The 27973-nt window shown below is 37.5% G+C and overlaps 1 protein-coding gene across 2 annotated transcripts in view; it reads right to left on the bottom strand.

Annotated features, from left to right (window-relative positions):
* Nucleotides 1-27973, bottom strand: part of HCRTR2 (hypocretin receptor 2) — a 118607-nt gene that overhangs the window by 28454 nt on the left and 62180 nt on the right. For both annotated transcript variants that reach the window (XM_066252983.1, XM_066252982.1), the window contains exons 2-4: nucleotides 15159-15337; nucleotides 7003-7246; nucleotides 88-203 (exon numbers count right to left, since the gene is read on the bottom strand). In XM_066252983.1, the coding sequence (XP_066109080.1) occupies nucleotides 88-203; nucleotides 7003-7246; nucleotides 15159-15337 (539 nt within the window). The remainder of the gene's footprint in view (nucleotides 1-87; nucleotides 204-7002; nucleotides 7247-15158; nucleotides 15338-27973) is intronic.

The following is a 27973-nucleotide window of genomic DNA, read 5'->3' as shown; positions in this document are numbered from 1 at the left end:
GCATACTATGGTGGTTCAATATGCTCTTAACTTTTGTTTTTAAGCACATCCTGAAGAAAATACAAAGAAATGATTTGAAATACATACCTGTCGGCACCAGAGTTTGCGAAATATTTGCAGATAGGCCAACACCATGAGACACAGTGGTGCCATGTATGTCACCAGAAAGAAACAGATGTGATACATCTTGGGGTAAATTTCACCTGGAATGACAGTCAAAATAATAAAATATTGTAATTCATAGATACTGTTAAAGGTTACTTTGTCAGTGCTTTTCTTTCCAAATACAGATTTACCTTCTGTATTTCACTGGCACATATATGCAAAAAAGGGAAAATAATGTACAGTATTAGCTACCTACATTTACTCAGTATATATACATACATATATACTTAATGTGATGTCTTAATCTTACTTAATGTACTCAGAGAGGAATAATGGAATAATAATAGGCTATTTCTTAATTTGTGCTGCCAGGGTCTATCCAATCAATGTTCATTTATCAAAAAGCCCAGTTTTGTTTTGATTGCATGTGGCTAATTGATAAAAATTAATTTGGATTGTCCTATACTTGCATTTACAAGAATGGACATAACTCGATCGAAACTTAATTACTAATGCTTTTGTTAAAATAGCAAGAAAATGTAAACTCAGTTGATTCCTCTTCATTAGAATATAATTTTCCTGAGAAATGGGATGCTATTCCAAGCTGTACCTTTGGGTGTAAAAAAAAAAAAATCAAAGAAATAAATACAGAAAACATTTAATGATACATTTCTTTTGGTCGACTTACTGGTACATATAGAAAATTAATTTTTAAGTATGTTGTGTTTGTATATGTACGTATGCATATACTTCTAATAGAAATGAGATTTGGGGTTTTTTTAAGTTAGTATTTAAAACAGGGTATTTTCTTTTTATGTTTTCAGTTTTTAGTCCTAAGCATCTCTAGAGTTATAGTTATTTCTTATGTAACATTAATCTTATGAACCCAAGTGATACCTATCACAGATTAGGCATTTATTATGGCCTTGTGGCTTAACATTTATTGTTTTTGATTTTCTAAAATAGATCCATTACTGACTTTTTAAATACTTAAAATAATATGTACCTTTTACTAGTATATAAATATACTACAGTGATTCAGTTACTTTTACTTAAATGTAAAACAAAAATCAAAATATTCTACATGAATTCCATGGATATTAAATGTAAAAATTAGATATAATTCTAACTGAAAGCTAACAAAACAAAGGGTTTTTTTTATTCACTTCTAAACACTATCCAAGTTATTTTGACTTCGATATTGGCAATGAAGTTGGCTTCATACTATCATTGAGGGGTAATTCCATTACCTCCATGCATTTTATTATTTTTATTACTTCAGAAACAGTGTATAGATGCATGAAGATTCATTTATGCTATCAAATGTGGTCAGGGCAATTTACAGTCAGGATCAACTAATAATGATTTCAATGATCACCATTCTAATGATAATATTGATAATTATTGAACAATCATTCAATTAATTCTTACTGAGTAGATTTTAAACATATATTTGAGTTGAATGTCCTCTACTTGATTTCATAGTCTTTATCTTCTAGAGTTGATTGAGTTTAATATTCACCTTATTCTTTCTTCACAAACTCTGTCTTGTCTTTTTACTCTGATAGATCATTTCTATCAGACTCTTCAGAGGGAACAACAAAGTACATGTCTTGCTAAGGGGTCCAAGAGCCCAAATGTGTCATTTTTAGTTTCTCTGTGGTCCAAGTGGCTCACACTAGCTCATCAGTTTCTAACTCCCTTTCAAGTTTCTCCTGTGAAACAGGCCAGCTACATAAAAAGTGAAAGAATTCAAGCACCTGACTGGAGAAATAACAAACAGCCTTTTTCTTTGAAGTGCTCCAGTCTGAGCAGCATTTGGTGAGCCAATTTCAAAGAAACTGAAGAGTGACTTCAGCACTTTCCAGGCACCCAAGTAGCTTTGAACTGTTGTTTGTTTTGAAGAAGGTGTCACATGAGCTTCCCACATAAAAATATAGCTTTGAAGCTTACATACCTGTGAAGCCTTGATGTCTGCCTCAGACTAAATTGAGTGCGTGATGGACATATTTTTTTATTCAAACTGCAGCTATGGATACCATCACTGGGATAACAGTTTGAAGTTTTAAATGGATGGGAGAGAAAGCTCATTCAGAGGTCGACATATTTATATAAATAGTTGGAAAAAAATATTTACTTGGCTGGTAAATGCATATGATGATAACGAACACCCACACAGAAAAGTTGATAAAGAAAAAATTATATTTTCAGAAGAGGATAGGCTGTATTAATAAAGAGATTATTAGAGATAATAGGGGTAACATATAATTTTAAATTCATCATTTCATGCTTAAACTCTAAACTAATTGGAAATCCAGAAATGCCATTGAAAACTTTAATTGTATGTGTTGAAATTATATTTTTAGTCTCTCTACACTTGAGTAATTTCTTAAATATATTTTAAAATATTCATGTATAACTTAATATAGTTACATATAATTTGTTCTACTTAAACCTAAATTAGAAAATAGCATTTTGGAGACTGACAACCATTAAAAATTTGTGTTTCTACTCAACTGGTGAATAAGCATATCTGAATAAATTCTTTTGTAGGTATCAAACGAACAAATAAGGAGCAAGTGTGATACTTATTTCAGCTTTGAAATCAGAGATTAGAAAATAATACATTAGCCTGATCAGGTGGTGGCACAGTGGATAGAGTGTTGGACTGGGATGCAGAGGACCCAGGTTCAAAAGCCAAGGTTGCCAGCTTGAGTGTGGGCTCATCTGGTTTGAGCAAGGTTCAACAGCCTGAGCCCAAGGTTGCTGGTTTGAGCAAGGGGTCACTCTGTCTGCTGTAGCCTTCTGGTCAAGGCACATATGAGAAAGCAATTGATGAACAACTAAGGAGCTGCAATGAAGAATTGATGCTTCTCATCTCTCTCCCTTCCTACCTGTCTGAACCAATCTGTCCCTCTCTCTGTCTCCATCACACGCACACAGAAAAAGGAAGAATACATTAGATAAAACATAATTTCTTTTAGATGAATTAGGCCAATTTTGAGTGAACATGTTAATCTAATTATCTAAAAATTGCAAACATTTGCTCCTTTATGGTACACCTATCAGGGATTTAATGGACAAGTAAATTTAAAATAATTGCCAAGTATTTAATTTGGACTGCTTTATCAAAGTTCATGGCTCCATTAAAGTTTACCCGAATCTTTAATATATTTTATTTTCTCCTTAATAAATATTTTAATAAATGTTCCTATTAATACATATACATACATATTTTTATATTTTCAAAATCTCACAGAAGACCAGTTAACATAATGAATTTGGCTGTAAAGAAGAGATTCATTATTATGGCTTTTCAGACCACTAAAGAACAGTTTGGCAATAAAATTCAAAAGGCGAGAGATTATGAATTCCTAGTGTCCAAAACAACGTTTGACAAATAATGCATGCTCATTAAACACTGGATGGCTGAATAATGACACAATATTTTTGACTGAGTATAAAAATAAAGTTGCTTTCCTCCCATAGATTCCATTTTATAAAACTATGCATTTATAAGCCAAGAAATCAAGAAAGTATGGATATAATTCTGGAAAAATTTTTAAATTTTAGAAGTATAAATGGATTGGACTGAAGCAAACAATAAACATATACACAGACATATTTTAAGATCATTAAAATAATATATATTTTTTTGGTCACTAGCTTTTTTTAAAATTTATTTTTTATTTTTTTATTTTTTTTGTATTTTTCTGAAGTTGGAAACGGGGAGGCAGTCAGACAGACTCCCGCATGCACCCGACTGGGATCCACCCGGCATGCCCACCAGGAGGCGATGCTCTGCCCATCTGGGGCATTGCTCTGTTGCAACCAGAGCCATTCTAGTGCCTGAGGCAGAGGCTACAGAGCCATCCTCAGCGCCTGGGCCAACTTTGCTCCAATGGAGCCTTGGCTGCAGGAGGGGAAGAGAGAGACAGAGAGGAAGGAGAGGGGGAGGGGTGGAGAAGCAGATTGGTGCTTCTCCTGTGTGCCCTGGCCGGGAATTGAACCTAGGACTCCCGCACGCCAGGCCAACGCTCCACCACTGAGCCAACCGCATTAAAATAAATATTAATACATTTTGTTTTTGTCAAGCATGACTGCCAAAAGTTATGATTTGTGTTTTATTTTTCTGAAAAGCCATGGATAATAATAAATATGTGTTTCATAGTACCTCTTTCTGGTACTACTTTCCAAAAGACAGAGTTCTCAGTTATTTTGCACATTGAATGAAACAGCTTTTACTAGACTTTCTAGAAGGCAATTTGATAGCTATGAATCAAGTGATTACATTGTTTATTGACTTATTTTATAAATAAAATTTAATGTTACTGACTGTAATATTGGTTGTGAGACAATTATGATATCACTGCTTTTATAACATTATATATATTATATTATATATTATCTGTAATAACTCTATATTGATATAACTTAGGATAAAGAAAAGAAACATGGTTTAAAACACATTTTTTAAAAGTTGTACTAAATGATTTTTAGACTTCAAAGATGTTAAACTTTAGAGAGCTGACACTATAAAATATGACTCCTATGATGTTTTCAGATTGTAAGTATCACACGTGTCTGAGGTATAAAATTTTGAGTTGAACATGGACTGATAAATAGCGTAAATTAATAAAGCCTATGCTATATAAAATTATGTACACTAAATGTCTAATAAGTAAAAGAAAATACTGACTTGAATTATTTTAGTCTTCCTGAAAACCTTGTGACTAACAATTACATTTAATATTTGAAAAGCTAATTTTATAGATTTTACTGTTTGATTTTGAGAGTGATCAAATTCAATTTAGTACCATTTAATGTTAGCCTTTATAATAATTTTAAGTGATTACGGGCTAATATAAAATCATTTTTAAATAGTTTTCCTAAATGACTTCTGAAGGCTCAGTTTAGATCTTTAAGTATTCAAAAATCATTGTTTTTTTTTCCAATGTCCCTGCTAGAGCTAGATAATAAAAATACTCAAGCTTGAAATGAGTTTTATATACTCATTGCTCAAAAAAGAATTAGAAAGTGATATGGCTCTTTACTTAACCATAACTGTCAAGATTCTCTATCTTTACAAACTTTCTGTTAATGTGAATTAATGATTGATTATTCAAGACAACATAAAAAAAGAAAAAGTTTATAAAAACTGCCTATAAACATAAATAAAACTACTAAAATACTTCAGTAAAGATATTACTGGCACATATTGAATAGTAGATGGGTGTTTTATCTAATAACCATCTCCATAAACTTAAAGAATATCTAATTTGAGTGGAAAGGTTGGATGTACTTGTTTGCTTTATAATACTGAGCAAACAGTTTATGATAGAACTGTCATGAATTAACTAAAGTATCTGACCAAGAGATCTTGAGGTCGTTTCCAAATATAACTCATTGTAAAGCAATTGCACAAGAGACGCACCACAATCGGTCTCCAACCCACCTTCCTTCTAAAAACGATTCACCAGTCTACATAGCCCTGCATTTCCTGAAACTGTCCGTGAATATCCTCTTCCTCTCTCCTTCCAGTGATGGTGCCCATTGTGTGGCTTTTCTTGCTTCCTCGGACACCTTTTTTCCTCTCCTTTGTCTGATGAATCCCTACTCATCTTTAATGCTTTGCTGAAATTTTAGCCCCTCTTTAAACTTTGTCCAAATGTTAGAAAAAAAAGAGTAAATCTCAGCAACGAAAAGGATATTTAATATACGAGGCAATAGAAAAAGCAAACTGTGACATTTTAGTTATTATAGAAATTTAGATAATGTACAAAGTAATCCTAGCATCTTTTAAATTTTATCTTGCTGTAGTGAAAGCGTCTGCCTAATTTTTTGGTTATGAACTTTTTCTCTTTTCAGTGCTCCAATAAAAGTACCAGCGTAAGTGCTAACATAAATTTAAAAATGCAAAGACTGGCATTTAATGGATTCATGAGCAGCTCTCCGGGGCACTGCTTGTTTTCGGATACATGCTTTCCTAAATGTTTCAATTCCATAATTCTGGCCCATTGTTATATACTTATTCAGAAGAAGAGATATTATTTTTCAAATTTTATGCAAAAATTATGTAACTAGTGCATGCTATGCTGAAATGCAGGATTATTTTATTTCCCGTCATTCATTGCTTGGGTTCAGATTTGTGCCGTCGTAAGGAAATGATAGAAGTGTTTCCACGGTTACAGAAAAGTCTCAAAGACTGCCACTGAGAGCTTTGGACCTAAAGAGCAGGGGACCTCCGAGCTTCTGCTTATGTAAACTTTACTACCATCCATATCAGATGGGGAAGAAAAAGATTCACAATTTACATTATTCTTAAATTATAGAAGACTTATGCCAGTGATAACTTTTTATCAATGTAATATGTTATGGACAGAGAAAATAAATTTAGATACTTGGACACAGAGAAGAGCATAGGTTCACACTCTCGACTCCAGGAATGTTTCTAGGCAGGACATGGTTATCAAATGAAAAATTCATTTGTGTTTGAAGCCCATTAGGGAACTTGACACTGTAGGCAATATAATGTTGTACCGTCTTATAAAATACACACCGGTTGCAGAAGGCATACTTGGATTCATATAAAAGAGTCCATTTTGTTTTAGAAAATTTAAGAAAAACTAGCATGCCCTGATCTGAATTGTGGAATAAACTCCTTTCATTGCCTATCTGAAAACTGGATAACAAAGCAGAGCAGTTTTAAAGGACCAAGACAGATAAAGTTATTCGGTGGACCCACTTCGGGTTTCAACTTGGTGTTCATGCTTTGACAACACTATACCAGCAAATGCCAGTAAAATAGACAAGGCCAGCTTTACCATGGCTATGCAAATGAAACGTTCAGCGTACAGCTGTAACAGAAATGTCAGCTAGGGGTCCCGAGGTACTGACCTCCCCAGGTCTCGTCACACACTGTGAACAGGATGGTTTTATTGGCTAATCCGGGGATCAGGGTGTTGCACTCCATGACGATGGCCTGAGGGATCATTATAATGCAGGAGACAATCCAGATGATGACGATGCTGTTCCGGGCCCGCTTGGCTGTGCTCTTGAACATCAAAGGGTGACAGATGGCGTACCATCGATCCAAGGCGATGCAGCTCAGGGTGAGCACGGACACCGACACTGACACGGTCTAGGGCAAAGGACACAGTCAGAGACAAGCACCGCTATCAAACGGATCACGCTCAATATTCTTACCTTATTAGAACAAATAACCATATTTAAAGTTGCCCTCCCCCCGAAAAAAAAACCCAAAAGCATCTCATGGAGTGCTTTTCAATTAAAATAGCTCTTCCCAAAAATATATATGTTAAAATGTATTAGGAGAAAACATATTTCTTATGACACATAGAAAAGATACTATGATTGTAGCCTTTTATTATGCCAAATGTTTTCATTTATAATCTGGTAGTCTTTGAATGATTGCTATCATGATACTATCTTGAAACTTCTCCACTGATAGAGGAAATCATTGGCTCAACTGGAAAAAATAAAAATGCATATGTTTACTCTGAACTAGAAAACTGTCTTTCACCTCTAGAGAATAATCTGACATGTCTTCCTTTTAAATGATCACATAGGATTTTGATTGTAGTTGCATTTAATTGGCATTTTTGAATTATGAGTAGCTCATTTCATCTTTTGGAATAATAAAGGCTATTTGTATATCAGTTCCCTTCCAACATGTTGAAGGCCAAAGAAAGGTATTAGTTATGTTAAAAGAAAATTCTGTATACAGATCTTTTTACCATAGTTTACTCACTGCAGGATAAGCAACTTGCTTCTAAAATTCAGGTAAATTTACCTAGTCTAGATTTCCATAATTAATAACACCATCAATGACATTTTAATTGGGAAATTTAAGGAAATATTAAAGAAATGTGTTAAGTATGGCAACACCCACATGATCAGTTTATACAAATACATTTAGTCTCCTATACTGGATGAATCATTGATTCTGATATCACTCTCAAACTCCCATCTTTAAAACAAAGTCTCATTCTCTCTTCTGTTATTTTTAATTATAAATTTCTATTTACTTTTCCAGTACTTACAGTGCAATTACTTTAATTTATTTATTATCTTTCTTTTCTATTGGAACAAAACACTACAGCAAAAGGAACTGCTACTATATTTTTCTTTCTCCACCACTGAGTCATCAAAGTTTTATGTGTTTCACATATATATATGAATTAATATATATATGAATAATATATATATATGAGTTAATAAATAGTTGCAAGCCTCAAGCTGAGTTACCAGATGCTTCCCAGTCATCTTTCTCTTTTTTCTTTTCTAGTTGGACTGATCCCGCAATACCTGGAAGGGCAGGTATCTCTGCTTCTTACATTAGGACCTTCTTTGCTGATGCATTGAATATAGGTGCATATGAGGAGGAAGGGTTCTGGGTTAAGCATCAGGGTGACCTATCTATTCTCATTCTCCTACTAGCTAGCTGTGCAAGGGCAGGTCACTCCCATTACTTTAGGCCTAATATGTATGTGTTGTCACTCTTTCCTGTTAAGTGAGTGAACCCGACAGGATAAGATTCCGGCCACTCATTGCTTTGCTTCTCTCTGGGAAAGGCAGTCATTACGCAACCAGGCTTTCTGGGCACGAGTCCTATCTCACTTGATGAATGAGTGATCTTGGTAAGTTCCTTAACCTCTCTATATCTCAGTTTTCTCATCTGTAAAACTGGATGTCAATAGTAGGGAGAACCAACTGAGATGTGCAATGTTTAACCCTAGGCTGGAATATAAATAATGTGTGTTTATTGTTAACTTCTGATGATTATGGCAATGAAAAAGATGATTACATTATCAATTTTATTTCATTCTTGAGCTTGGAGTTCCAGCTTTTAATTGGAACAGAACATATTTCAGTAAAGAACAGTCATAGAAAACCTTACTTAACTTTAACGACATTAAATTCTTGGAGGTTAATTTTATTTTAAGTATAATCTTAAAGGACCGACCTCTACCAGAGTAGGCTTAGAAGAGCTGATGACCCTGGGAATTCCTTGGTGCTACCTTAGCATGCATTCAAATTTCTTTTCCAAACCAAGCCCCTTCTCTTCCCAAAGTCCACCACTTCCTTGCCAATATATTAAGCACCCAAAGCCCCTCAATAATGTTGCTAACTTGGCCTTATCAGTGGTTGCACAGTGGATAGAGCATCAATCTGAGATGCTGAGGTCTCAAATTGCAACTCTGAGCTTGCCAGCTTGAGCTCAGGCTCACCAGCTTGAGCGTGTGATCATGATCATGACCCTAGGGTTGCTGGCTTGAGCAAGGGGTCACTGGCTCAGCTGAAGCCCCCTGGTCAAGGTATGTATGAACAAGCAGTCAGTGAACAACTAAGGTACCACAACTATAAGTTGATGCTTCTCATCTATCTCCCTTCCTGTTTGTCTGTCCCTCTCTCTCTCTCCTCTCTCTCTCTCTCTCTCTCTCTCTTTCTCTCTCTCTCTAATGCTAACTTGGGTGTAGAATTGTTACAGTGTATATCTGAACAGTGACCTTTTATAACTACTGGGCCAGAGCTATTTTAGCCAGTTAAGAAATTAGAATTGTGAAATGTTCAACAAGACTTAGTGCTTTATTATGCATGAATTCCAATCAATGTGGATGAATGAGATAGACATAACAAGTTCAAATTACAAATACATTTCTAGTATCTCCCTCTACTGTAGATAGTAATAATCAATTCAGAATAGTTCACTTGAAAAACTGCCATTCAGTACAAACAGCCAAAGCACAGTGCCTTCTGTTACATAACAATGTGAGAAGCTAAGCTGGTATGGTTGATCCAGCAATAGAATCCACTATATGGACCCTTGGCAATAAATGAATTAATGTTTACTTTTTTATGACTATATTTTCTGGTGTATACTATGCACTTGCATTCCATTTACATTATTTTTGGGGGGGATATAAAATTTCAACTTTTTATAAGTGATTATCAATGAGAGTTTTTGTGCCGCCTTTCACTTCTGGGAGTGCACTTCTGGATGCCTTTTTCATTTAAAGTTTGATATTAGATCAAACTAACAAGACAGCTAATCATTTGAAAATAAATCTAGTCCTGGCCAGGTAGCTCATTTGGTTCGAGCATCATCCTGATGCATCAGGGTTGTGGGTTCAATCCCCAATCAGGGCACATACAGGAATCAACCAATGAATGTATAAATGGGTGGAACAACAAATCACTGTATCTTTCTCCCTTCCTCTCTCTCTCTAAAATCAATTTAAAACATTTTTTTAAAAAAATGAATCTAGTGGGGCTTATGAATGTTATGAATGAAGTGAACAGAGATGATGTCACTTTCTCCTGCTAGCAGGGTGATCTTTCACCTGTCCTGTGAGCACCCGAGACTTTCTTCAGTGGAGAATGAGTCTGTTTTATATCTGTATACAGAAATGAATGAAGGACCTCAGAGATTCATGACAAGGAGAAGTGGACAGTTTACCATATCACTGATTTGGATGACAGTCCCAGACTGCCTGGAAGGTGGGAATGTGTGACTGGGAGAGAGGGAGCCCGTCTGACCACCCAGCACCCGCCACCTGCATCTCAGCCTTTGTTCTGAGAGAGAGGGAGCCCATCTGACCACCCAGCACCCGCCACCTGCATCTCAACCTTTGTTCTTCTCCCACCGTCTCCTGTGCAGAGCTTTTCCTGTGGCTTAAAAACAAAGGGCACTCGAAAAAGGAGCCAACTACTCCTGTAAGTGCAAGAAAACAAAATGAAATAAAATATTCAAGAAACTCATGATAATTATTCAGAAAATGGCCCAGTAAAGGTTAATGGTCTGGATTTGTAGAATTATTACAGATACAGAAGTATTATTTTAATTATTCATCCAAGATTTGTTATGTTTGTGAGATTTAAAGTTTTTTGAACATATTACAAAATGTTACAGTACATCACTCATAAATCTAAAGGTTGTATTGTATTGTATTGAGAAGAAAAAGAACCTATAATTTATTTTAAAAGTTAGCAACCAAATAATTTTAAAATTTGGCTGGGGATTTTATAATATGTTTTAAAAATATTCAATAGGACATCAGTATTGTATTAGGGACAAAGGCCATAAGTTTCAGGGTATTATAATGAAGAGAAAAAAACTAAAGAGAAAAAAACTACTCAAATTTAAATGAATGGCTTATTGACCATTGATACTGTTCACTCCATTTGGGAAAACTCTATGGAAAATACATAATATTGAGAGAATTTTAAGACATTAGTTTTATCAGTATGTCATTATATTTGTGCATTTACAACTTGTCATCAAGAAGTAATGTTGAGGCCTTGGCCAGTTGGCTCAGTGGATAGAGCATCAGTCCAGTGAATGGACGTCCTGGGTTCCATTCCCAGTCAGGGCACACAGGAGAAGCAACCATTTGCTTTTCTTTCCTTCCCTCTCCCTTTCTCTCCCTCTTTCCCTCAGTTGGTTTGAGTGAGGCCCCGGGAGCTGAGGATAGCTCCGTTGGTCCAACCACGTCAGCCTTAGGTACTAAAAATAGCTCGGTTGATTTGAGCAGCGAACCCAGATGAGGGTTGCCAGGTGGATCCTGCTTGGGGCACATGCAGGAGTCTGTCTCACTATCTCCCCTCCTCTCACTTAAAAAAAAAAGTAATGTAGAATGAGATAATAAATAGAACTAGTCTGTCCCATCTGACTCAGACCCTGTGGTTACTCAGTAGTTTTCTCTGTGGTCTATGGCAAAGAGGATCAGCTGAGGAGTTGATTAGACTGGACACTATTTATAGAGAAGCAGCCTCTATTAGGAGGGGACTGTTCCTCAACTTTAGGAAGTGGTAAGTTTTGCTTTGTAAGTGATTACTGTCAAAACCTTCAGAGAGACCCATACACTGCCTCACTCACTGTCTCGTACTGCTTCCAGTCTGTCCTCCAGTGCTCACAGTTTGTATCTGGAATACCTAGTCTGTACAAAGCCATCAGTGTGCGTCAGGGCAGGAGTGCACCTACCACAGGGTGACACACCCCTTTCTCATCACTGTACTCTTAACAGGGGAATCTTCTGTTTCACAAAGAGAGCACGAAATAGTCTCTCTCTGCAATGGGGAAATCCTGGGAACTAAAGCCATCTTGAAACTGAAGAGAATCCCCATAATGTGCCCCTGGACAGTTGCTGGAACCAAGAGAAATACAAAGCTTGCTGGAAGTACCACAGGGATGGTGAAATATTAGAATTCTCTGCTAGTTTGATTTCCCCTGGGAGTCCATGAAAACACCAAAAGACCCCTTTCTTACTGATTTTTTTAATGGCATTTTCTCTGTTGCTCCTCTCAAAGAATGTTGCTTTATTTATTTTTGTAACCCCTTTATAGTTTTCGATCGACTGATATAAACTAACCTCAGTTAAACAATGCTTGGAATGAAGATTATACTTCCACTTCCTGTTTCCCACTTACTATTCTAGCAACAATCTGATATAAAAAAAAATGATTACTTCTTTGTATAAAAGGTCATTAAAATCTATTAGGCTACAAATATTTCTGTAACATTTTAAATCCAAAAGACTAATTAATATAATTTTATTAATGGGCTTTTTGTGGTCTTCTACAACTTTTTATTTTATCAAGACTTTGAATACTTTTAAGATCTCATCAAAATTTAGGAGCAGGTACAGAGATTCCCAGTATACCACCATCCCCATATATGCATAGGTTCCCCTATTATTAACACTCCCCGCCAGAGTGGTACATCTGTTATAACTGATGATCCCACACTGACAGATCATAACCATCCAATATCCGTGGTTTACATTAGGGTTCCCTTTTGGTGGTCTGCATTCAATGAGTTTGAACAAATGTACAATATTACAACATGGGTCTACCATTATATATTATAATTGCACTACCTTAAAAATCCTCTGTGCTCTGCTATTCATCCTTTCCAACCCTTGACAACTTCTGGTATTTTTATTTTCTCCATAATTTTGCCTTTTCCAGAGTGTCATATTATTGGATTCATACAAAATATATATAGTCTCCTCAGATTATCTTCTTTCATTTAGTAATAAGTTTTTTCTTGTTATTGCATGACTTGGTATCTGATTTCTCTTTAGTGCTGAGTGACATTTTGTTCTTTGTATGTACGACAGCTTATTCATTCATTCATCTACTGAAGGACATCTTGGTTGCTTCCAAAACTTGGTAATTATGAGTAAAACTCCGATACACATTTGTTTGCAAGTTTTTATGTGGATATATGTTTTCACTCCCTTTGGTAAATATCAAGGAGTGAAATTGCTGAATCATATGGAGGGACTATGTTTACTTTTGTAACAAACCACCAAACCATCTCTCAGAGTGACTGTACCATTTTACATTCTCACCAGCAGCAATGGATAGGAGGTCCTATTACTCTACTTCCTCACCAGCTTCTGGTGTTGCTAGTGTTCCAGAATTCATTCATTCTAACAGTTGTGTAGTGACATGTCATTGTGGTTTTAACTAGCATTTTGCTGATGTCATATGAAGAGGGTCATCTTTACACATGCTTCTTTGCCAACTTGTTTGGTGTGGTGTTTGGTAAGGCCTTTGGCCCATTTTTTAACTGGGGTGTGTGTTTCTTTATTACCTAGTTTTACAAATTCCCTGTAATTTTAAATGGCAGTCCTGTATGTTTTTCTTTTACATACGTTTTTTCCTAGTCCCTAGCTTGTCTTTTTATTTTCTTGATATTATCTTTTACCAAGCAATAGTTTTTAATTAAAAAAAGTCAGTTTATCAATTATTGCTTTCAAATATCATCAATATACCTAAGAACATCTATCTTTTCTCCTACATTATTTTCTAATTTTAATAGTTTTGTATTTTACATTCCGGTCTATAATACATTTTGAGCTGCTTTTTTGTGAAGGGTGGAAGGTCAGTGTCTGGAATCATCATTATTATTATTACTTTTGCTTGTCAATTTCTAGTTGTTCTACTTATGCTAAATTTTTATAATCAGGAGCACATTTTCATTTCCTCCAAATACTATGATGACTATCTGGGAGACTGGATGGAGTGCAGGCTGAAGAGTGGAGGACAGATAAGGGATACGGGGTGTGGAAACATTTACACGGAGTGGTCAGCATTCTACTCCTAGCCCAACTTCTAAAGGCAAGCCATGTCTTTTGAGTATTACAGCTATGGCCACTAGCTTAGTAATTTTCTTAAAAGATTTTGAAGCTATCAGAATATCAATTAGAAAATTACTCTCTGAAAGTATTTGTTCTTATCTTCTTATTGGGCAATTAGTTATAGGAAGATTGCTCTCACTGCTAAACAATAAAGCATCTAATGATGATGATGATGACAGACGGTTATTGAGAACATACTGTTGTAAAGCTCCAGCGGCACAATCAGTTAGTGCGTGGTACTTATACGAGAACATACTGTGTTTTTCTAAGATCATCTTCCAGAAGGTAATCATTATGCCAAGTGATTTAGATAAATTACGTAAGTAGATAAGAACAACCACAGACAATAGCTATAATTAAAACTATTATTCTTTTAAAATAAGTGAACCACAAAGATCTTACATACTTGGTTTAACAGCATACAATTTGTAAATTGCAGAACAGGTATTCCAAACCTACAGTTTGATGCAAAACCTACACTCAGACCTGTTCACTGTACTGCTTTGATCACATGGCTTCTCTTTTCTCAACATTAAATAAAACCACTTATAAAAACAGATAGTTCTCAATCATTTGGACTGGGAGAAGTTCAATCACTAGTTTGTTCAAGTTCCTTATTTTATAATCGGAATATTAGAGATGAAAAAAAGAAAGTGGTTTATGCAGCATTTAATAATGACGTGAGAATTCTGTTGCTTTATTTTAACCCAGAAGTTAACTTGTTTACACGGAAATTCTCAAATATTATTTTCTTTAAGTTTGCCAATTCCTTGGGCAAGTATATTTGTCTTGGCTAACTAGTTAACAGAGTACTATGATTGTAACTGAAAATACTTTTTCAGTAGCTTCTGTGTTTGAACAACAAAAGTTTCAAAAACCAATTACCTGTAAATAAGGAATCACTTTACAGAGGGACTGTCCAAAGAACCAGGTCTCCGTGATGTCCACCACCAGCGTGGCTGGAAGGCAGGTGATGGTTACCAGTACATCAGCCAGAGAAAGGTTGACTATGAAGTAGTTGGTCACCGTCCTCATGTGGTGGTTCTTCCACACTGCCACACAAACTAGTTTGGAAAGAAAAAGGAATAGTAAATATTAGGAACTGAATGTATGTGTCCTCCTGAAGTTTATATGCATACATCCTAACTGTCAGTGTGATATGATCAAGAGTTGGGCCTTTGGGCAGAGATTAGATTATAAAGATAGAGCCCTCATGAATGGGATTATTGTCTTTATAAATGGGTCACTATAGAGATCCCTTGTCTTTGCCTATATGTAAGGACACAGTGAAAGGTCTATGGTCTAAAAATGAGGAAGTGGGTCTTCACCAGACCCAAATCAACTAGCATCTTGACCTTAGACTTCTTAGCCTCCAGAACTGTGAGAAATAAATTCATGTTGTTTGTAAGACATCCAGGTTATGGTATTTTGTTATAGCAGCCCAAAGAGAATAAGACAGTAAAATAAACATACAAAAAAGTACTAATAAGGAAACATTGTCAAGCTAATTGATATTCCTATGAAGTCTACAAATAAATATTGAAAAGGAAAGATACTTTAAGGTTGTGCTGTGTTTTCATTGAATTGGTCAATCTGTGGGAATACTGAATATATGCTTAAAATCAGTTCATTTGGGGCTGACCTGTGGTGGTGCAGTGGATAAAGCATCAACCTGGAAATGCTGAGGTCTCCTGTTCGAAACCCTGGGCTTGCCTTGTCAAGGCACATATGGGAGTTGATGCTTCAGCTCCTCCCCCCCTTCTCTCTCTCTGTCTCTCCTCTCTCTCTCTCTCTCTCTCTGTCTCTCCCTCTCCTCTCTAAAATGAATAAATAAATAAAAAATCAGTTCATTTGCCTTGCTAGACATTTCTCAATGGATCATTAGGCTGTGTTTACTTTTACTTGATTTTGAATTGTGACTCCCAGAAGTTAAAGAACAATCTTTGACTCTTCCTTCTGTTCCCTAGGTGCTCAACATGTAGTGAATACTCTAGAACTATTTACTGAATTGAGATGAATTGGGAGCTGGCTATTTTCAGCGACCTGTCGTGTTTGCCTCATCCATGACTTTTACCCTTATCCGATCTCAAACTCTGCATTTGCAACTTCAATAGATGAAGAGGCTTGAAAGACAAAAGTCAACAATCATTCTGCTTTTTTTATTGGCCAATACAGAGCTAGATGGTTCATACACTTTGGTTATTTAATTTGGACAGCAATCACGAGGGAAGACATCATTACTAATGTGAGATAACCGAGACACAGGGAATTCATGGAACTTGTTTAAGGACAAATGGCTCATAAAGCCCAGAACTGGGATTAAACACCAAGGGCTAGTCTTTCACTACACTGGTTACCTTCTTTTGTGAAAATGAAGGAGTTATAACAAAGCACATATAAGTTCTAGAAATGCAATTCTCCTTTCCATTACCCTTGATGGCCTCTGAGCATCACCTGACATCAAATATCCTTTGCAACACTTTCAAAGCTGAGCCTTCCTCACTGAGCCGTTTAGTATAACCTTACGTTTAAGAGCTGTGCTATCTCACTGAGCTGCTCTTTATGGAAGGGACATCCGGTCCTTGATTCTTTTATCTTGCCTCTGTCTGGTGTGCACAAAGGTTACATAATCACTGGTGTGAGAATTATATCTGAGCAAGCACTGCTACCACATTTATTGATGGTTTGCTTCATTGAACGTCACTGTGAATTTGCCTGGGGTATCATTAACCTGCCAGAGTTGTCTCCTATGCACCCAAATGACACAGTGATTAGAAACCTTATATTGTGAAGAAATTAAAGCACACTTTGTTCAATTTAACTCACTGAGTGAGGATTTCTTTTTGACATTTATGTATCATGTATTAAGAGTTGGATATACGGAAAAATGCTTTTACTGGCTCCTGAAGCTGAAATTACCCTTCAATCACTAACAGATGCTAACTTAATAAAATACCTGAATTTCTGATGATTTGATTTTGAAAAAAAAAACACACTTTATCTAACAGCAGTACCCTAGGATCCATAAACTCAGGTGAACTTTATCAGGATAAACTGTCGTTTTTATTATCTAAAAATGATGCTGCAAAATGATTTATTTCTCAGAAAGACTGAAACACCCACTCATACACACACTCACAACCACTCATGCACAAACCCATCCTCACAGGTGACTACTAACACTATGACGGCTTGTAATAAGAACTCTGACAGTAGTATCCTACTGCTAATACTTGGTCAATAAATGGCCCAAAGGGTAAAATTTTGAACCTAAAACAAGACAAAAAAAATAAAAACAGTTCTAATTTGTCTCCCAAGTCTCCATATTTTAGAGATGAGAAATGGCACTGACAGAAAAACATTAATGCATTCTGTTTAATATAGAAGTAAGTATATTTTTCAACTGACACTTTCATACTACTTACTTTGTTCCATGTCCTGTACTAAGCAATTGAAGTTATTACCTAGTTTAACCCTCATAAGAACACTATGAGTGACGACTATTAATAGTCCTATTTAACAAGTAGGAAACTGAAGCTGGAGAAATGATGGAACCTACACCAGGACAAAGAACTAGTCAGTGTTAGAGCTTAGATTCAAATCTTCCCCAACCTTGCTATGCCATTACATGATGCCCTTTTTTGAGCTGAATATAAAAAGGAAGCTGCCAACATCTATTTGACATGTCTTTACCATAGGTGTATAGAATTTTAGGGTTGGAGACCACTCAGTCTAACTTGCCATTTGATACACAAACTATCTCAGTAATATCCCTGATCCATCTGGCCTGAACATTTTTAATAGTAGGGAATTCCTGACTTGCTAAAGACCGTGAGTTTGTTTTGTGGTGGCTTTAACTACTTAGTCATTTCTTGTTTGTGTTGAGTTGATGTCTGCTTGCCTTTCCTTTCTGCTCATGGATTTTTTTTTCTTTCTGGGAACCAAGGAATAAAGCTTATCTATTTTTCTACATTCTATCTATACTAGTTTCTTTTTTTTTAATTTTTTTTTTTTAGATTTTATTTATTTATTTTTGGATAGAGGAGGGAGAGAGAGAGAGAAAGAGCAAGAGAGTGAGAAAGATGGGGGAGAAGCAGGAAGCATCTATAAGTAGTAGTAGCTTCCTGTATGTGCCTTGACCAGGCAAGCCCAGGGATTTGAACTGGTGACCTCAGTGTTCCAGGTCGACGCTTTATCCACTGAGCCACCACAGGTCAGCTATCTATACTAGTTTCTTGCAGCTTTTGTAACATGATGAAACACATTGTGTCTCTTAAAACAACATAAATTTATTGCCTCACAGCTCTGGAGGCTAAAATCAAGAAGTAAGCAGGGCCATGGTCCCTCTGACTCCTGTAGAAATCCTGTGACTCTTCCCTGGCCTCTGGTTGTTTGCTGGTAATCTTTGGCATTTCTTGGTAACTTCTCTCTCTATCTTCATCATCACATGGTTTTACTCTGTGCCTCCGTCCTTACATAGCTGTCTTCTTATAAGGCCACCAGTCCTATTGGATTAGGAGCCCACTCTACTTTTATGTGATTTCATCCTAACTAATTCTATCTACAATGACTCTATTTCCACATTCTGAGGCACAGATTGTTAGTACTTCAACATCTTTTCTTGGGGAAGACACAATGCAGCTATAATTGTCCATCCACTGGTCCCTGAAAATTCATGTTTCCCCATATGCAAAATACATTGATTTGTAGCTCAACAGTCCCCAATTCTTAACCCATTTCAACAGTGACTTCAAATCCTACATTTCATTTAGATATGATCTACATCAACAAAAGGAAGGGTATGAGCCTTCTAAGGACAAAATTTCTCTCTATCTGTGGCCCAGTGACACCTAGAAAACAAGAAATAAAGGGGCCAGTGGTCTAAAGCAGGTTTGCAACTCAGCAGGACAAATCCCGTTAGTGTTAAGGTTTAGGAACAATTCTCTAAAGCAGGTGTCCCCAAACTATGGCCGTGGGCTGCATGCATTCCCCTGAGGCCATTTATCCGCCCCCTCCCCCGCCGCACTTCCGGAAGGGGCACCTCTTTCATTGGTGGTCAGTGAGAGGAGCACTGTATGTGGTGGCCCTCCAACGGTCTGAGGGACAGTGAACTGGCCCCCTGTGTAAAAAGTTTGAGGACCCCTGCTAAAGCTTGGGGCTCTGCTCTCCTAGCCCACCAGAGTTCTTCCTTGCCTCTTCCTAACTTCTGCTGGTTTGCCAGAAACCTTTGGTATTCCTTGGCTTGCAATCTCTGTCTTTATTATCGCATGATATTCTTCTGTGTTTCCATCTTCACAGTGCCAGCTTCTTAAAAAGCTACTAGCCCATTGATTTAGAAGCTTAACCTACTTCAGTATGACTTCATCTTAACTAATTATATTTGCAATGACCCTATTCCAAATAAGGGTACATTCTGATATCCTGGGGGTTAGTACTTCATCTAATCTTTGAGTAAGGATACAAGTCAACCCTTAATGGTAGTTATTTAAATATGTAAAGACCACACTTATGACCACTCCTCAAGTCCTTGCTTACACAGGCTAAATATCCCCCAAACTCTCCTGTTCAACTGTCGGGTTTAGTTCCCCACGTCACCCTGACACCTTTACTCTGAACTGATTTGAGATTATCAGCAATGGCTCACAATGAGCTATCTGTAACTCAGTTCCAAGTGTGATCTAACCAGGGCAGCAAAGAATAGGACAATTACCGTACTTTGGTCAATATCTCTCTATCGCGACAACCTGAAATTGTGTTAGCCTCCCTAAAAGCCAGATCATACTTTTTGAGATTATATATGTGTACAATTACGAGAAATTGGCTCTGTTATGTAGATTTTTTTTCCTTTTGACTTTCAGGAAGAAAATGGAAAAAAATCTATAAACAATTATTTACACAACTGAAGAAAATTGAATTTGAATTTTATGTCAGATAATGTGCTATTTTAAAATGTCTTAAGTATGATCTTCACATTATGTGTATTCAAATACATATTAAAAACTATGGCCATGCCTATTTCCCAAGACTTAGTTATGTTTTGCGGCCAAATCTCACCAAACCCTTCATATACAATATAATAGCAGGATTCTTCCTCTTATCATCTTGGTCTTCTTTTATTATAAGCATTCTGTATATGACCAGTAGATATCTCAAAATGAGCTATTGAGAACTGCACACTGATCTTCAGGTGTAAGTTCCCTAAATTTGTGAACAATATCCATTTGGTCCATGTATTCACCCAAAGTATTAAAAACACAAGGCGAACACTACCTTCTCTTGATAGTACATTGAATATATATAAAGTTAAATTCACCATCTTTTCCTAAGTTTTCAGCTTGGACTTTATATTTCTCCAAAGTATAATATTCGTTCTTTTTCTCCCCATCATCTATGTTTGATATCTTCTACCTCTGTAATTTTCTTTCTATTATTGCAAATATTTCATCAGATTGTACTAATTATTACCTAGAGTATTGCAATAAACTCCTATTTTGCACCTGGCCTATCTTATTTCAATGCAGTTGATTCCTTGATACCATTCACTCTAGTTCCATTACTTTTTTTTTATTTCCACAGGAGCTCTCTTTTTCTTCTTCACTGTGTAAAAAAAAAAAAATCTAGAGATGGCCATTCTACCATTAAGTTCCAGTTAAACTTTCCCCCTATACCTTGCAATGCTGAACATAAGATACTCAGAATACAATATGTTTGATATCTTATTTTGTATCAAACATATTCTATGCCCAAGCCATTGCAAATGTTATTGCTTTTTTTGTAAATGACAATACTCCATTTCAATCCCTTTTTCAACTAATTAAATCCTACCAAACTATCCAAAACCAATCACCAAATAAAAACGTTTGTTTCACAAAAATCTCTCTTACTTAGCCTAACACAATATGACATCTTTGTTTCATAAAATTCTATCACATGTTGTACATTTCCTGGTCAGAAAACACAATCTAAAATTATTATGAATTATTATGGATATTTGTATATTATTTTCTTAGTTTCCTACTGGTACAAAGGCTCTTTATCATGTTGAGCTGGTCTTTCTCTTTCTCTTACACTTCTTGGTTTCAATAGCTTTTCCCCCAACATAGACACTGCCTAGAACATACTTTGCGATGAATAAATATTCATGGCATTGATGTGTTTAGAAACTTACAGTATGCTGCTACCATTGTTATAGTACATTTGTCAGTGAGCTTCTTGAAAAGGGGAGAAGAACACCACTGTCTGGATAAAGCGTTTATTTTCTTCATTCCTCTTTGAGTCAAGTATGACAGCCGATAGAAAACTTAGTTGCTTGGCCCTGGCCGGTTGGCTCAGCGGTAGAGCGTCGGCCTGGCATACGGGGGACCGGGATTCAATTCCCGGCCAGGGCACATAGGAGAAGTGCCCATTTGCTTCTCCACCCCCCCCCTCCTTCCTCTCTGTCTCTCTCTTCCCCTCCTGCAGACAAGGCTCCATTGGAGCAAAGATGGCCTGGGCGCTGGGGATGGCTCCTTGGCCTTTCCCCAGGCGCTAGAGTGGCTCTGGTCTCGGCAGAGCAAGGCCCTGGAGGGGCAGAGCATCGCCCCCTGGTGGGCAGAGCGCCACCCCTGGTGGGCGTGCCGGGTGGATCCCGGTCAGGCGCATGCGGGAGTCTGTCTGACTGGCTCTCCCCGTTTCCAGCTTCAGAAAAAAAAAAAAAAGAAAACTTAGTTGCTTGTTAGTTGTTCTTGGCTCATAATTCTCCATAATTTACATTCTGATGAGCTTTGGAAGGTCCCAAGATATAAACTTGATACTAGGTTTGAAATCAGTTTTTTGAATGATCACGATCTACCAATATTAAAGTCCATTTGTCGTGAGTTTGCTCTGAAAAGTCTGCCCTCATTGCCCAGGAACAGGGGAGGAATGGTTGAGAACATGGGGTGAGAGGATGGAACCAAAGGCAGGGATGTAGTTAGTGACACCCCAACTCAAACACAGACTTCATGGAAACAGAGGTTTATGAGACGCAGAGGTACAAAGAGGATGAAAATCTTTTTATTCCTTTCTCTCTCACCCCCCTCATTTGGTTTACCTTCTCTCCTTCCGTGAGACTCTGATGATATATATCTCCTGTCTTTTCTCTGCAGGACTGGCAGATGGAAAAGTGACTCAGGATCTATAGGAACATCTGCAGCTTGTGATGTGAAAAGGGATTTTTTAAAAAGTAATATACAGAGATAGTCCTTAGAAATATCCATAGCAATTTTCTTGTTATTGTATTGGCCAAAGGTTTAACTGACTTTCAAATGGAAAATATTAGGTTTTAAAAACACTATCAGCTGTTTACTCTGCATTCATGTTAAACTATTTTTTTTTTTTTACTTTAATTTCTATCAGACCCACAGACAGAAAAAAAGTTACTCTTGCTCTCAAGTTGATACTCATATTGGAAAAATTTAACTAAGACTATAGAAGATGTTACACTGTTAATCAAAAAATGCAAACTGCACAGGTGAGATTGCATGTCTTATTAAACATACACTCATGTCTTGAAATGTCAAATAATAATTAGTTTTATAATATCAAGTGGTAATTATATGTGGTATGTTGTGTTTTACTGAGCATCTTGAAAAGATCTATATTAAAAACATCAATTTTATTGTAAGCATTTCCAAATTTATTTAATTTTTTAACATTAAAAGAAGATGTAGATGTTATACTAAATGAAATAAGCCAGACACAAAAGGACAATGATTGTATGGTTCTACTTACGTGAAGTTCTAAGTCAAAATCATTAAGATCCAAAGTAGAATGCGGGTTACCAGAGGCTGAGAGGAGGGGTCAATAGGTGTTATTTTCTAAGATCAGAGTCTCAGTTTTACAAGATGAAGGAAGTTCTGGAGATGTATAGTGTGCTGATGGTTGTCCAACAACATGGATGCACTGAATGCCATGAAACTGTACACTTAAAAATTGTTAAAATTTATGCATCTTTTATCACAGTTAAAAATCAAATTCAGTTAATGCCTGACCAGGTGGTGGCGCAGTGGATAGAGTGTCAGACTGGGATGCAGAGGACCCAGGTTCGAGACCCCGAGGTCGCCAGCTTCAGCGCGGGCTCATCTGGTTTGAGCAAAATTCCACCAGCTTGAGCCCAAGGTCGCTGGCTCCAGCAAGGGGTTACTCGGTCTGCTGGAGGCCTGCGGTCAAGGCACATATGAGAAAGCAATCAATGAACAACTAAGGTGTTGCAACACGCAGTGAAAAACTAATGATTGATGCTTCTCATCTCTCCGTTTCTGTTTGTCTGTCCCTGTCTATCCCTCTCTCTGACTCACTCTCTGTCTCTGTAAAAAATAAAAAAATAAAAAATAAATAAAAAAAGTCTTTAAAAAAATTAAATTTAGTTAAAAAAGGAGGATGTAGAAAGAAAGTAAAAAATTTTAACCTTAATTATGTCCCTCAGTAATCTTAAACACAGAATGGCAATGCCAGGGAGCAGTCATAATTACTCAATTTATGAATTTTTAAAATTCACAAATAGCTCCAATAGTTTAAAAACTACAACTATTCAACCTACTCTAGTTCTACGGTGTTAGTGGCAGTTTTAAAGAAAGTAACAACCTGATTTTTGTATACAATTTAAAATATTTGTTTATAGAATCAAAGTGTTATTTATACTATATTATGATATTATAATTTAGATATGCTAATAAAAGATTATGCAGTTTCTTGGGTTTTTTAAGTTTACTGTACAAATATATGCATATAGATATGTAAGATATTTCCTTGATTGTTATTTGCTGTATTACACACATATAAAATGGTAAACATGTCAGTTCTCTTTAGAAAAATACTGTAGTTCCGCCCTACACCACAAGGTGTCAGTGAAAGCCTTTGAAACTGCTTTCCTTGTCACTTCAGGTAATATCAAACCAATTGTAATATTCATCATCATATAAGAATGAATATATTTTTTTTAACTGAAGTTTTCTAGATCACAAAGAATTTTTAGGAAGGATAAAATGGGAACCATTTTTTCAATTAAATACCAATGAGATAAAGTAAAAACAAACAAGTTTTCTAAATGATAAACAAACAAACAAACAAAAAATAAAGCAATTGAATACACACGGAAAATAGCCTATAATTAACTCCCAGATGAAGGCAGGTAGAAATGGAGTCAATCAGAAGGATTACAGAATATAGATGTAAGAAGCAAGGAGCTCACTAGTAGTCCTATAAAGGTATTAGAAACTCTGCATGAAATCCTAGGGTTTCTTGTTTTGTTTTGTTTTTCTTTTTCTCACCTTTTTTGCACCCAACCACTCAGCCATGGGCCCTCATTTATATTTTTAGTATAGCCTCCTTCTCTTCCGGGACAATATGCCAATACACGCTCAGTCTCCCATGCTCCCCCTTTGCACCTTGGCAAGGTTGTCTATAAATCTCTCTCTTGGTACTTAGGAGATCAGCAGGCAAATGTGCCCCTTCTTTTATTTTTTTTTTAAATTTATTCATTTTTTAGAGAGAGGAGAGAGAGAGAGAGAGAGAGAGAGAGAGAGAGAAGGTGGGGAGGAGCAGAAAGCACCAACTCCCATATATGCCTTGACCAGGCAAGCCCGGGATTTCAAACTGACTTCAGCATTTCAGGTAAACTCTTACTGCGCCACCGCAGGTTAGGCCAAACTTTTTTTTTTTTTTTTTTTTTACCAGTCTGACAGATGGGACACTGCCGGAACCACATCTGTAGGTGAATGAAACATGCCACCCAAACGGTTATCTAATATTAACAGAAAGCCAACTTTTAAAAAAAGTTAATATGTATGCACATACAACAATCTAAAATATATTTTGGTTTTTACTTCCTCAAGAAAATATAAAAGTCTATAATTTGACAAGTATGTTTTTCTGGGCACCTACCTGCCCATTATGTTAATGTAGGCAGGGATTCTCAGAGAGACTATGTGATGTCACTGGTGTTGAAACGTGAGGCAGTGTAGGGAATAGTTAAGACACCACAGTTAACAATCCATCTGGAAAGTGATTTAGAAAAACGCTATCTTCACACACGCAGATGGGCAGGAGAAACTGTGCATAGAAGAATGTGATAAAATGGAAACACAAAGGAGATAATTTATAGAATCAGGTCCAGAGAGGATAAAGACAGGGAGGAAAGTGGGAAGCTAGCTTGACTTTTCAGCTGTCTGTGAGTGGCATGGTTCCTCTCAGGGAGGGGCTCAAGCTCCTCAGAAGGCTTCTGTACAAGAAGGAGAGGTCAAAGACCAAAATAGCACTGCTATTAACAGGCATTCCTAGGCTATGAAGGCTGATCTGTGGAGAAGTCTAGGGGAGCAGAAGGCTCCCTGGTCTTAGAATCTGCAGTTCAATTGGTGGCTACATCTAGTAGCTGTAATCTCACTTCAGTAGAATTTGCTTATGGAGAAATATTAATGTCCTGGTTACCCATGTCTCCTTAGTCCTTACAGGTAAGTCACTACAAGTGTTTGGTTCCAGTGCAGTCTCTCAGAATTGTATCTGGATCTCTACCTGGTCCTCAGAGCTGCTCAGAGACATATGGCCAGTCTTCATCCTTGGCCCCTTCCACCAATGAACACAAACCTAACTTTCTCACAACATTGACTTCTGTTTACCTTTCTGTCTGTGAGGTACTTATTTTTTGTTCTTCCTTGCAGAAATGCTTTTTCTCTTTTACCTCTTGTCTATTTCTTCTCTGTTCTGTTTTTCTTTATGATTCTTTACTGTCACAACTTCAGTTGTCATCTCTAGGGGATCAATTTCCAAAACGATAACTCTCTTCTGCTTTCCATACCAAAACTTCTAACTACATTTTTTTTACCTTCTAGATCAGGGGTCCCCAAACTTTTTACACAGGGGGCCAGTTCACTGTCCCTCAGACCGTTGGAGGGCTGCCACATACAGTGCTCCTCTCACTGACCACCAATGAAAGAGGTGCCCCTTCCGGAAGTGCAACGGGGGGGGGGTAAATGGCCTCAGGGGGCCGCATGTGGCCCGCGGGCCGTAGTTTGGGGATGCCTGTAGATATTCAATCTTTATTTCATATTCAATTCATGGATCATGGCATGTATTTATACCATGTTAAATTATTTGGACATTGTCCTACACATTATGAAGACTCTGAAGAATTTAAGCGAAGGAATGATGAGATCCTATTTTTATTCTTCAAAGATGACTATAGGGAATGTGGATATAATATATACTGTTAAACTGAAAGCAGGGGGACCAATTCTGAGAATGTTTTAAAATTTAAAGGAAATAAGGTGCTGACAAAAGAAAGGGGAAATGAATGAATTCAAGAAATAATAGTGAGGTTGAAGTATGAGGTCTCAGTGAGGAAGTAAATGTGAGGAGGATGTGGGAGAAACTGAGTGTGGGTGGAGCGCAGAGCGCATTCCTAGCAGCTGTGGCTGATGCAATGCTGTGAGAATACTCCAGCTCCCAGAAGCCTCCTGGGCATACCCAGGAAGGAAGCTCGCCCGCTATAAGGAAGTGACTTAGCGCCAACCACACAGCTCCCTGAACTTTTCAGCCATTGGCTATGAAGGACACGCTGTAACATCCTATTGGCTAAACCCATGTATATAAGCTAGCTTACTTCCTGAATAAAGTGGAACGGCATCACTGAACCTGGTCTCCGAAGTCTGGTCATTGCGTCTCCATCATCCTCACTCCCGGCAGGACTTGTCCACAACTGGTGCCCAACGTCAGGCAGGGACCTAACCGGCATCCAAGGGATGGGTGAGTGACCCTCTGCAATGGGAAACCTTCTCCCCTACTCTCAAGCCCCTCAGGCTCGAGCCCTTGCCCCCTATTGCAGGGTAGGTGAGTTGAAGTTTGTGAAAAGGATCTCTGTACTTACTGGGAGATCATCTCTGGTCTCAATCCTTGGCTCTGAGAAGCACCTCTTTGGGACTCCAATACTTGGACCCGAGCTTTCCGGAGCATCTGTTCGGTCCAAGTACATGAAGGACAAACCTTCTCTCTCGGCCTCATTCCTGCCCTGTTAGCGATACACACCTGCCTGACCAGTGCTCCTGCTGGGACCCTCCGCCAGTGCCAAAGATACTGCAGGCTGCCTCTCTCTCTGGGGAGCCCCTACCTCCCTATTCGCCCCCCTCCACTGAGGAGGAAAGTAGTTTAGACTCCGAGTTTGACAAAATCGCAGCTGAGTGCACAGAAACAAAACCAACCAAATTGCTAACTGAGCCATCAGCTCTGCCACCTGGAAAAAGTGGAAGTCGCTACTTCCAGCCTCTCAGACACCATTTTCTACCCCAGCTTTAACTCCAACACATGTTCCTGCTGCAGACCCATGGGCCAGCCTATACACCCCCATGTGTCTTTTTCCTTTCTGTCTGTGTGTCTTGTCTATTTTTCTGTATCTCTTGCTCTCTCTCTCCCCCGCCCCTCTTTCTGAAATGAAACTGGAAGGACCCAGTCACGGCACAGTGGCGTGGATCACAGCCTCTTCTAACAATTGGCTTGTGTTTTTCTGCCAATTTGGATCCCAGGAACCCCCCAACCTGCTTGACAGGGTTTCTTGGGCACCCATTAAATTGTTCAGTCTTCACCTGTCCAAAGCCACAGCCCTGGCCTTTTCTATACTGACTGCACCTGAGGGGAGGAGGTCCTCAGTGCTTCAGAAGAAGACCTCATGGCCGGCGTGCATACCCCATCAC

Source organism: Saccopteryx bilineata, chromosome 1 (assembly GCF_036850765.1).
Source record: "Saccopteryx bilineata isolate mSacBil1 chromosome 1, mSacBil1_pri_phased_curated, whole genome shotgun sequence".
Taxonomy (NCBI): Eukaryota; Metazoa; Chordata; class Mammalia; order Chiroptera; family Emballonuridae; genus Saccopteryx; species Saccopteryx bilineata.
Note: the sequence above shows the minus strand (reverse complement) of the source record. Positions and strands in the feature narration are given on the sequence as shown.